Below are 13,070 nucleotides of genomic sequence, written 5' to 3' on the forward strand. Positions count from 1 at the left end.
CTCAAAGGTCTCTTCGTCCTCTAAATTCTTGATTCTAGGATTCCACCCAGGATTGGAGACCAGATTTGAACTCATGAACGTGAGTCTTCTTGACTCCAGGCCTGGCACTCTATCCACTGTGCCATATGGCTATGGGCTGGAGATTCCTTCTTCTTCACGCATTTAAGTCTCGCGACTTAGCTTCAAAACTGGATTCCTTTTTATTCAGTGAACATGTCTATTTTTCTAGTCCCTCACTTTGGGTCCTGGAGAAGACTTTGAATCATTCCAGTTTCTTTCCATCAGTAATATGTACACAGAGCTTCCATGATTAGACTACAGGGATTACAAGAGTGGACTTTGTGAGGGCAGAACCATCAGGGTCCTCCCTCCCTCCCTCATTGTCAATGAATCATTCCATGGAGGAAACTGAGTGAAACCCTTCAGTTATGGTCAGCAAACACTTTAATGCTTACTACGTGTAAACCTTTGACCTGCTGGAAAGAGATATAAAAACAGCACAGTCTCTGCCCTGACACACATTCCACTGGACATTTATTTGTTTTTGTTGTTCAGTTGTGTCTGACTCTCCATGACCCCATCTGAGATTTTCTTGGCAGAGATTCTGGAGTGGTTTGCCATTTTCTTTTCCAGCTCATTTGACAGATGAGAAAACTGAGGCAAACAGGATTAAGTGACTTGTCCACGGTCACCTAGGAAATAAGTATCTGAGGTCAGATTTGAACTCAGGGAGATGAACCTTCCAGATTCCAGGATTAGCACTCTTTGCACTATGGCGCCATCTTGCTGCTCTATGATAATTCCAAGAAATGTACCCTCCTCACCTTTGGAAAATATCAACCACCCCCATGAACCAAGCGTCACTGCAGTGTTCAAGGCTTTCAGAACTTCAGCTTTAAGTTGAAAAGAATCTGCCCCAGGAATTGAGGAGTTAATGTTGGAAGGCAGGTGTGGAAACAAAAGTGCTGGTTGCCTCTTTTTTTTTATTCTCTTTTGGAAGAGTTAGCTGGATCAGATCCATTAAAAATAACAAACTTGGCTCTCGTTGCCAAGCCTAGAGTTCTTGTAATAAAACTCCCTATCCTGGCAGATAGAGTAATGTTCTGCTCTTAAAAAAAGTATTTAGTAGTAGCACAACCAGTATTTTAAAGACAAACTTTGTGCATGGTTGAAATGAGAGGAAGCATGGAGTGAGGCATCCCCAGAACTGGTTGCTGGGTTGGTTAGCCATGGACTGAGTGATTCCACTATTTTTTCTTCAATGTAATCTCTAGCTAAGAATGGGGGATAGTTGGCTTTTTCACTTAGAATTATTCCCACTGGAAGATATTAGTCATATCATAGGATGTCAGGGGATAAAGTATTAATTAGTGAGGAAGAAAGTGCCATGGATTTAGGGGAAAGGAAGGCGGTAAGTCTTGAAACATGTTTAGTCACTGATGTTTTTAGTTGGAGTTATTAGATGAGAAATTGTATCGAGAAGCCGAACATGGCGTATTTTTCATGACCGAGCTTGGTCCTAGACACAAATTGAGAAAATGTGTTTCCCTCTTTTCATGGCAGAGATAGGAGACCATGGATGGGCAATGGTTGTGTGTCCTATATCATGAAAGGTTTTCCTGAATGGCTCACAGGGTCTAATGGGTGAAGGAGAAGCGAATATATTTAGAAATGAAGGTGATAGGTAGCAGCTCGGTGGATTGAGAGAGACGGGCGGTCCTACATTCAAATCTGGCCTCAGACACTTCCTAGCTGTAGGACCCTGGACAAGTCACTTAACCTCCATTGCCTAGTCTTACCACTCTTCTGCCTTGGAACCAATACAGGGTATTGATTCTAAGATAGAAGGTGAGGGTTTAAAAAGAATGAAGGTGATAAGAAAACAAAAGGCAGTACTTAAACATGAAAAGAAAAGAAATGTTGAATTTCAAAGTCTGAATAAAAGATCATTCTTAGTATAGGAAATGAAGGATGTTAGTCATTAGAAGAGGAAAGTTGTGGAATTTCTTACCCTGAAAGTCTTCAAAAATAGAATCTATTTTTACTTATAAATGAAGGTTAAAGATTCTGCCTTCCCCCTATTTCTCCTCATCTCCCCCCATACTGATGTTTTACAGGTTGAATAAATGACTTCTTAGAGGTCATAAAGCAAGAGCTGGAGGAAACCTTATAGATTAGATAGTAAGCAGGGCCTTTTTTCCCTGAAGATCACCCAGATAGGAAGCACACGAGCTAATGCTCTGTCTGTAGTGTTCTTTCCACAAGATGACCTGCGTTGTCTCTTCCTCGCTAAATCCATGATTCAGTGACTTTAGTTCATGTGGCTTGGAGCTAGAGATTCTTTCTTAGTTGATTAAAATAGAGAGTTTCCATTTTAAGACTGGATTTCCTATTAGTACATGAACATGGTCTTTTTTTCCCAATTTGCCATTTTGGTCCTTGTTGATGATCTAGTCACTCCAATTTCTGTCCACAGAGCTTTTGTAGTTGAACTGCAAGGATTACAAGAGGTAGCTTCATCAAGAAAAGTCTTTGGTGTTGTCATTTTCAATCATGTCCAACATGATCCCATTTGGGGTCTTCTTGGAAAAGATACTAGACTGATTTGTCATTTCCTTCTCCAGCTCATTTTACAAATGAGAAAACTGAGGCATACAGAGTCCTGTATTTGGATTCCACAAGTTATCAGCATATTGAAGGGAAATATGGACTAAAAGCACTTAGCATGAGGATGACACAAGGGTTTTTTTTTGACCACAGATGTATTATAGTAAACACTTAGTGAATGTTTGTTGATTGATTCAAGTGTTTAAAAAGTGAAGAAAATTTTGGCAGCATCAAGAGGCACCAGAGCCTCGAGAAAAGGTGAGGGTTCCCACTGTCTTTTCTCTGGTCAAGCTATATAAGAAAAATGGTGTTCATTTGTGACTATCAGACTTTGGATATTAACAAGATGGATGATGTCCAAAGGAAAGGAACCAAGATGGTAAGGGGTCTGGAAATAATGTAATATGAGGAACAGTTAAGAGAATAATGCCATTTAATCTGGAGAAGAGGTATCCTAGACAGGGTTTGGGGTATCTTCAAATATTTAGAGGGCAGTTTTGTGGAAAACTTGGTCTGTGTCACTCAAGAAAAGAGATAAGCGATTAATGGTTCAAGACACCAAGGGAGCAAATTTTGGGTTAATAAAGTCAGTGCTTAATATATGGTGGTTGAATAAGTGAATGGATGGGAAAATGGATGAATAAGCATATGTTTTATACATGTTGCTTTTGGAAAGATAGGCGTTTCCTTTTTTGTCTTACAGCACCTTGCTTAATGTCTAGCATGTAGTAAGCATTTAATAAAATCCTTGCTTATGAAATGATTAAGTAAGGAAACACTTTCTAATAAAACTAGCCAAAACAGAATAGATTATTTTACAAAGTAGGAAACTCCCTGTCAATGTGTTCAAACATAGGGTGGATTAGCTTTCTGTAAGAGTCACTGTAGGGATTCTTACATTAGGAAGGAGGTTCACTTTTGAGTTCCCTCTAACTCTAAGATTCTATTACTGTGCATATCAACCAAAAGTGGTGCAATTGAAAACACATGATACTTACAGTCAATAGACCTTCAGGTCCAAGTATTGGCTCTGAGACTGACGGCTAGCTTTGTGATTGTAGGCAGGTTTCATTGAACCCCAGTTTCCTCATCTGTGAAAGGGAGTTACTTATCCTACCTACCTTAGTGTTACTAGGATGGTGTTTTGTAAATTGTAAAGTACTATATTTCACTGTGAGTTGCTATTTTATAGATCCTTGCAGTTCAGGTATGATTGAAATGACTAAACAACAACAATGAAAATCCCAATCTAGCTTCTTCCTGTTTCCCTCTGATCAGTGCATACAAATTTTTCCAAGTTTCTCTGAATTCTTCCTTTCTTCCATTTCTTACTGATATTACTCTGTTACATTTATATGCCACCCCCCACCCCCATACCTTATGAACACTTTCTTTCCTGTTCTGGATTCTTTGCTAACAGGAAGTGAATTGCCATGAATATATTAGCATATATTACATTTGTTGATTGATCAACTACTTGTATTTCATTTCCTGAAATAATTCCTACCATATAGTAGGTGCTTAAAAGTATATTTGTTCTTTTTCAGTGGTTTCAGTACTGTTCTACTTTTTATGACTCCATTTGGGGTTTTCTTGGCCAAGATATTGGAGTAGTTTGTCATTTCCTTCTCTAGCTCATTGGAGAGATGAGGAAACTGAGGCAAACAGGGTGAAGTGACTTGCCTAGGGTCACATCGCTAGTAAGTGTCTGAGGCCAGATTAGAATAGAATAGAATTGAATTAAGCAAGAGGCAAGAAAAAACAAAGGTCTAAAGGGGAAGAGAAAGCAAACCAACCAAACAGAAATTTTCTGTTAATCTGTAGAAAGGGATGAATTCCTGACCTTGGAAAACTCCCTTTGTTTCCTCTAGAGCAAACCTGAAGGATAGTAGTTCCTTGGTTTCCAAATAGCTGGGTGCTGGGCATTTTAATTTCTTTATTGCCTTCTAGCTGAAAGGTGATATTGAGATCTGCACAACTTGTTCTTCCCTAAGGTGGGCACTCTTTCTTTTTCCATTTCATGGAATTGTGATGTTGTAGGAATTTCCTACTTCCACTGGTAACTCATCTTTAACGTAGAATCCTAAAGAATTGCCAGGGGCTGACAAGAAGAAAATGACTTGTCCAGGATCCTATCACCAGTGGCAAAGTCAGTCCTTGATTCTACCAGGACAGATTACCTTTTTTTTTTTTTAAGTTTTTTACCCTTTTTGTTTTAGTAATGACTCTAAGGCAGAAGGACAAGGGCTAGGCAAATGGGTTAAGTGACTTGTCCAGGATCTCACAGCTAGGCAAACAGGTTATCTTTCAGTTATATGCGTACTTCCCTGGAATCCCTCAAAGAATCAGTTATTCTATCAGACACTTGGCTTTTAATTAAACTTTGGATATATTACTTTAGTCCTAACTTGTTTATTTCCCTGTTTACCCATTTCTCATTCTTGCCTTCAAGTGTGCACTAACGGGATTTATAACATTCCACACTGCTTGGTACATATATTTGAAAACAAAAGTGTTTTATGGTTTACTCATGAATGAGAATACATGAGGCAGATCATCCAGAGTTGAAGCAGATGTTACCCTAAATACTGAGCCTGATTTTGGCAGTGGAATAAAGGATTCTCGGGCCCTTGTGTTTTTCTAGGTGACAGGTTTGCTAAAAATGACTCCTAGGAGCAAGTGTCTTCCAGTGGAGAAGGGACTCACCGAGTGTCTGCATTTTTCAGGGTAGTAAATGAGGGTCACGATTATTAAAGCGTGATGGAGGGCAAAGCTGTTGAGTCATAAGCCAAGTTTTAGAGCAGGTGAGCATCGAAGGCCATTTCTGTGTGGCCCCAGATGCTTCAAAGTACACGAAAACTTGGGTATTTTTCACTGGTTTTCCTTAAATCAATAACTTTCGGGAAGCCGGGGATTAGTTCCCACCGGGCTGAGTCAATGTGGTGGCTGGCAAGTGTTGTAAAATAAGTTATTAACCAGAGTTTATGTGCTGCATTATAGGTGTAAAACCTGAGCCCTGAAGCATCCATCCCCGAAAGAGTCTGGGGCTGTTCTCTTAGAATAGGGGCAAGGGTTGGTGTCCCGTGATCAGAGCCATAACTAGGGATATTTTCTCCTGCGACAAAAATAGAGCACTTTCCCTGCCAGAGTTTTCCCACTAATTTAATGAATAGTAGCAGAGTTGTCAAATATTACACCATTAATATTGTCTGTCATTAATAGCCACTAATAACTAGCATTTCTATATCCTTCTAGTATCTATGAACATATACTATCATATAACATTGTATACAATATTACATCTTAAATAAAAGTTAATTTGTATATAATATTCTAGTATCTATGAATATATTCTATTATATAATACTATATATAATAATAGCCAGCATTTATATATCATTCTAGTATCTATGAACATATTCTATCATATAACATTGTATACAATATTACATCTTAAATAAAAGTTAATTTGTATATAATATTCTAGTATCTATGAATATATTCTATTATATAATACTATATATAATAATAGCCAGCATTTCTATATCATTCTAGTATCTATGAACATATACTATCATATAACATTGTATACAATATTACATCTTGAATAAAAGTTAATTTGTATATAATATTCTAGTATCTATGAATATATTCTATTATATAATACTATATATAATAATAGCCAGCATTTCTATATCATTCTAGTATCTATGAACATATACTATCATATAACATTGTATACAATATTACATCTTAAATAAAAGTTAATTTGTATATAATATTCTAGTATCTATGAATATATTCTATTATATAATACTATATATAATAATAGCCAGCATTTCTATATCATTCTAGAATCTATGAACATTTACTGTCATATAACATTGTATACAATATTACATCTTAAATAAAAGTTAATTTGTATATAATATTCTAGTATCTATGAATATATTCTATTATATAATACTATATATAATAATAGCCAGCATTTATATATCATTCTAGTATCTATGAACATTTACTGTCATATAACATTGTATACAATATTACATCTTAAATAAAAGTTAATTTGTATATAATATTCTAGTATCTATGAATATATTCTATTATATAATACTATATATAATAATAGCCAGCATTTATATATCATTCTAGTATCTATGAACATTTACTGTCATATAACACTGTATACAATATTACATCTTAAATAAAAGTTAATTTGTATATAATATTCTAGTATCTATGAATACATACTATATATAATAATAGCCAGCATTTCTATATCATTCTAGTATCTATGAACATTTGCTGTCATATAACACTGTATACAATATTACATCTTAAATAAAAGTTAATTTGTATATAATATTCTAGCATCTATGAATACACACTATTATAGAATACAACATATAATAATAGCCAGCATTTATATATCATTCTAGTGTCTATGAACATATACTGTCCTATAACACTGTATGCAATATTACATCTTAAATAAAAGTTAATTTTTAGATAATATTCTAGTACCTATGAATATATTATATGATACTATATATAAAATAATAGTCAGCATTTGTATATCATTCAAATATCTAGGAATATCTACTATTATATAAAACTACATATAATACTATATATTAATAATAGCCAGCATTTATTTGGTATTTAAGTATTTATGAATACATACTATCTATCATATAACATTATGTGTAATATTCATATTAAATAAAAGCTCATTTTAGATAATATTCTAGTATCTGTGAACATATGCTATTATATAATACTATGTAATAATAGCTGGCATTTATGTATTATTCTAGTATCTATGATTAGGTATCATTACATAACACTATATATAATCCTATATATTAATAATAGCTAGCATTTATATGGTATTATCATATATAATTATTATAATATGCCACTAATAAACAGACCATATTTTTTTGCCTTTGTTTCCCTAGCACCTCTTTCTGAATAGTTCCTGGAACTTAAGTAACTTAGTAAATGATTATCGAATGAATGGATGAAACGAGACTTATAACAACCCAATTCTTTGTGCAGAATCTGTAAACATGGGCCAGAATGAATCCAATCTAAATGTGGGACTTTTACATTTCATTTGCGAAGTCGGCGAAGTATTTCATAAATCACCCAGAAAGCTTTATTAGGATGATTTTAATAGCCTCTTGACTCCATTATCTGTGGGAATTTGAGGGTCTTTCAAAGTAAACTCTGGAAAGCATTCTGTGTGCTGCCATGAAAAAATGTAATGGGGTAGAATTCTCTGGGATTTCCGACTGTTGCGCTCCTTATCTCTGTGCTTGAGAAGGAGCTCACTCTGGAGAGAAAAGGAGTCCTTGTGTTTTCCCCAGTGGTGGAGGAAGGGAGCCTCCTGGAGCTGGACCCTGTGGCGTGAGAGTAAGTCCCACCTTTGTAAAAAATCTACCCCTCTTGCTCAGAGCGTGTTAGTTAGGTCTCACCAACCCATCCTTCTTCTGCCGAAAACATCTTTGGAATTTGTTTTCCTTTGCTCTAGGGCAGTCGAATTTATAGGATTCCGTGTCTTTCTGTCTGTTTCTCTCCTACTTTCTTCCCCTTCTAGAAGGTGTACAAATTGCGACTTAATTTCCAGTTTTTATAAAGTGTGAATAGTAGAGTGTGGGGATGGGGATGTGAGCACGTGTGCAGTTGTGTAGATGTCTGTATAATTCTTTGGTTGTGTACATGTCTGTTTCTCCAGTGGACCATGCATGTAGGCTTGAGAATTTTTTTTTGTCCTGCTTAGGGCCAGGCCTAGAAAAATGGCGTGTAAGGGAATTTGAGGGAGTTGTTTCAGGGGCTTATTGGGAACTTGGGGGGAGGGACATACCCAATACTTAGACTACTTTCCCTATCAGCACTCTAGAAGAGGTGGAGACGTTTGATGGGGTGTGTGACTAGGTTCCCTTGTCTGGGATGAAGATGGGTCCTCTCTGGTGCTTTAGCTCTTGTAGAAAGAGAGTAGCCAATCTGTCAATCAATTAGCAAGAATTGATTAGGCGCACAGCACTGCAATGACCCAGGCCAATTCTGAATGACTTCTGAGAAAGAACACTATCCACATCCTGAGAAAGAACTGTGGAAGCAGAAAGGCAGAAGAAAAACATATGATTGACCACATGGTTCAATGGTGATATGATTAGGGTTGTTGACTCTAAATGATCACTCTATTGGAAATAGTAATAATATGGAAATAGGTTTCAAACAATAATACATGTAAAACCCAGTGGAACTGCTCATCGGCTCCACGAGGGGGTTGGGAGGAGAGGAGGGAAAGAACATGAATCATGTAACCATGGAAAAATATTCTTAACTAATTAATTAATTAAATAAAAAGAATTGATTAGGCACCTAATCTGGCAGGGCTAGCGATACAGATACACACATTATTTTCCCAGGGGAAAAAATATCATAAGTTAGATAGGAGCAACTTCTTATTTTTCCCATTTTACAGATGGTTGAATCTTGAATCTCAGAAAAGTGATATGTACTTATTTATAACTTAATAAATGTTCGTTGACTGACTCAAGCTTAAAAGATCTTGTAGATATAGGGGAGATCTAGAATTTGAGCTCAGTTCTTCTGATTTCCCATTCAAATATTACTTTCCCCTCCGCCATTTTGCACAACTGCTAAAGGATAATAGTGGATTTTTAGTATTTGAAAAATATTTCAGTGTCTATGGATGAAGACTTCTGTAAAAGGGAGTATGAAATCCAGAATATTTTGTTATTCTGTCATTACCTGGGGCCATGGGGTATTTGAAGAAATTGTCTTTTTTATTATCTGCTAAATAAATGTTAAAATGTATATGGCTTAAAGAGAGAATATTGACTGCCAATGGCTATTCGTTACTGGATTCCAATCATTGCAGCTAAAATATGATATGAAGGAGAGAGGGGGCTCAGCCTCTCAGAGCATACCTATTCTTTAGTGGCTTCTTTGAGGAATTCAGGGCTGGTTTTCAGATGTTCAGGTTCAGAAACCCAGTTCTGTTCATTTGTCCAAGAATCATTTTTTTTTTAATTTTATTTCTTTTTTTTTTCCAAGAGTAATTTCTGAGGACTGAATTGACTCCAAAGAGACCGAACCATAAATCAGAATTTCAGTTCATTCATTTGTGATGGGAACCTTATTGGCCAATGCCCCAATCCTGATTATTCGCAACCTCCTGTTGGTAGGACCTCTTAAGACACTAAATTTTGTGTTAGACAGTTGCTTTTCAAACCCCATATAAAAGCTGAACAGAGAACTGGATGTTCCTCAGAAATATTTCCATTCTCACAGGGTAGCCTACTGAATTTCCTTTCTCCATTCTCTAGGTATGTCTGCCTAGATAACGCCTACCAGTCACTAGGCTCAGAGCCCCCGATGCTGTGGAAGAAGCTGGGTAGACACTGACACATTCTCTTTTTAGTCCATCCTCTGTTTAGCTGTCAGAGTTTCATGTCCCATTTAAGGGTCTTGTCCAGGCTTTCCTTTCCATTAATTTAATATCACCTCCTCTTGCTCTTCCTCCTCTTCAACATCCTCCTCTTCCTCTACTTCCTTTGCTTGCCATGTCTTTCTTCTCTTCCCAATTCCTGGAATTCTCTCCCTCCTTTTCACTGCCTCTTGGCTTCTCTTGTTTCATTCAAGGCTTGGCTTAGGTACGAAGCAGAGATCTAGACCCCGAAGGGACCTCAGAAGCTTTCCAGTCCAATCTCTTCATTTTTAGAGATGAGGGAACTGAGGCCCCAATCTCATGGCTATTATGTGTCAGAGGCAGTATTTGAACTCAGAGTCTCTGACTCCAGAGGCCTCTAGTCTTTTTATTGGACCACACTGTCTCCTCTGCATAAGGGCTCTCCTGGGCCTCCCTGTTGTTAATTCTCTTTTTCTGTTTCTCCCAAATGGCTTTATATTTACTTATCTGTGTACTTGGTAAGTCTGTTCAAGAAAATGTTGGCTTCTTAGAGCAGGGAGTGTTTCATTTTTGTCTCTTGTATCCTTGGTGCCTAGAACTGAGCCTGACATGTAGTAGGCAAATGTGAGGAAGCACCTAGGTGGCTCAGTGGATAGAAGGTGAAGTGATTTACCCAGGGTCACACAGCTAAGAAGTATCTGAGGCCAGATTTGAACTTAGGAAGATGAGTCTTCCTGACTTTAGGGCCTGGCACTCTATCCACTGTACCACCTAGCTGCCCAAACTTAGGTTCAAATCCTGCTTCAGAAACTTACTACATAAGGGGAGGGAAAGAACATGAATCATGCAACCATGGGAAAATATTCTAAATAAATTTTAAAAAAGAAAAAATTAAAAAAAGAGAAACTAAATATTTAATCCTGGGCAAGTCACAACTTCTGCCCTAAGTTTTCTCATCTCTTAAATGGAGGGGTGGGTTTCAGTGGCCCCTTAAGGCTCCTTCCATCTCCAAATTTATGATCTGCAGATTGGTCTAGAACTTGAGGGGACCTCAGAGGCCAACTAAACTAACTCTCTCATTTTAAAGATGTGGAAACTGAGGCTTTGGGAGGGTTAGTAACTTTAGCATGAGAAGTAAGATTCGAATGCAGGCCTTCTGACTTCAGAATCAATCCTTCCATCATATGGTAATGCCTTCTTTTTTTAGAATGGTGCTTTCTGCTCTTTCATTGCTGATAATATATATTTTTTATATTCATAAGAAACATCATGATAAAGAGAGCCAGTCTAGGAACTGGGAAGACGAAGGATCACATTGTGTCTCTGATATATACTGGCTGTAGGACCCTGGACAAGTCATTGAATTTCTCAGTGTTTTAAGTCATTTTCTGAGAAAGGAAGGCACTAACCTGCATTGTCAGAGGGAATTGCTTCACCTCAGAGTTCCCTACTCTAATGAAATCCCAAACTTAGTCTCAATCCTAGACTTTATAGATATATGTTCCTATATGAGTACTATTTGCACCTAACATTGTGTATAGTAAATACTTCCAACATGTTTTTTGGCTTGATGCTATAGAGCTAGAAGGGACCTTTGAAGCCACTGAGTCTGTCTCCCTCATTTGATAGATGAGGAAACTGAGTCACAAAAAGATTTAGCAACTTGTCCAAGGTTACAGAGCTAATACAGATTTGAAGGGAATTTTTAAAAATATAATTTTTATTTTTTAAAAAATATTTTCCATGGTTACTTGATTCATGTTCTCTCAAAAAATATAGAATGCTTCATGAATTTGCATGTCATCCATGCACAGGGGCCATGCTAATCTTCTCTGAATCATTCCAATTTTAGTATATGTGCTGCCGAAGCAAGCACCTGAAGGGAATTTTGAACCAGGGTCTTCTTAACTCCAAGACCAATGCCTTATCCATGAAACCTTTGACTGTAAACTCTTTATGGGGCAGGGACTGACTCTTTAGCTGTCCTTGTATCCCTTGTGGCCAGCATGGTGATTATCACCAGGTAAGTAATTAATAAATCCTTGTTGATTGATTTGATTATTTCATTGATTGAATTCTATCCTTTTTAGGTGTCAGAAGGTTCGACGGTCCAGTTTCCAGAAGGCAACTTCTCCCTATCAACCAAAACAGAGGAAAGGAGCTTTCCCCATGGAAATGTTCATTTGTTGCATTGGGCCCAGAATGAATATGGAGCAGTCACTTCTTTCACTGAACTCAAGATATCAAGGAACGTCTACATCAAAGTGGGTGAAGGTAAGTTGACTTGGCCAATGAGAGCCCATTCGTTAAAGATGGCGGCCAGTTTGCATTTTCTTTATTGGGACAAGAATGAATGAAATTTCATTTCATTCATGAAAAGAATTTCACAGAGCCTGGGATCGTATCTCAGATGAGATAACATTAGTAAAGTTGCAAACCTTAAAAGGCTATATGAGCGCTATTTATTATTCTTATTAGCCTCATAGTAGTACCTCAATAACCTATTAAAAAATTTCACTTAGGTAAATGGCTTACTCTGATGACTCAGCAGTTAGAATGTGTTCTAGAGTCAGGATGACCTAATATCAAATCCTCTTTCAGGTACTTATCTACCATGTGACTCAGTTTCCCTTTCTTTAAAAAGAGAGGGTTATACTTGATTGCCAATGAAGGTCCCAGCTTGGGTCGATGATTAATTATATGCCTTGTTCAGGGTCACACAGCTAGTCTATATCACCCCTTCAAGACATTAACAAAGTTCTTCCTGGCTCCAAGACCAGCCCCTCCGTCCACTACACCCTACTGCATTTCAATCTTCTGTTTGTGTCTTGGATTTTGGTCCTTGAGGTGAAAATCTCCAACCTTCCGTGTAGAGAAGAAATGTCTTTCTCGGAACAAAGGAGAGAGAATAATGTTCTTCTCTTCTATGATTAAGGAAAAATACAATGGACTTGTGTTCATTCATCGTGATGGTTGCAACAGGAGGAAGCCTATTTGCCTAAATCACTGCAGGCGA

At 37.1% G+C, this 13,070-nt stretch overlaps 1 protein-coding gene and 1 non-coding gene across 4 annotated transcripts in view; one reads left to right on the forward strand and one right to left on the reverse strand.

The window, feature by feature from the left end:
- TGFBR3 (transforming growth factor beta receptor 3) overlaps nucleotides 1-13,070 on the forward strand; it is a 246,451-nt gene that overhangs the window by 170,290 nt on the left and 63,091 nt on the right. For all 3 annotated transcript variants that reach the window (XM_007480338.3, XM_007480340.3, XM_056815362.1), the window contains exon 5: nucleotides 12,145-12,328. In XM_007480338.3, coding sequence (XP_007480400.2) covers nucleotides 12,145-12,328 — 184 coding nt within the window. The remainder of the gene's footprint in view (nucleotides 1-12,144; nucleotides 12,329-13,070) is intronic.
- On the reverse strand, nucleotides 11,824-11,930 carry LOC130457659 (U6 spliceosomal RNA). The gene has a single exon (XR_008916951.1). It is a non-coding gene; the product is annotated as a U6 spliceosomal RNA (small nuclear RNA).

The sequence above is a fragment of the Monodelphis domestica genome, chromosome 2 (assembly GCF_027887165.1).
Source record: "Monodelphis domestica isolate mMonDom1 chromosome 2, mMonDom1.pri, whole genome shotgun sequence".
NCBI classification, from domain to species: Eukaryota; Metazoa; Chordata; class Mammalia; order Didelphimorphia; family Didelphidae; genus Monodelphis; species Monodelphis domestica.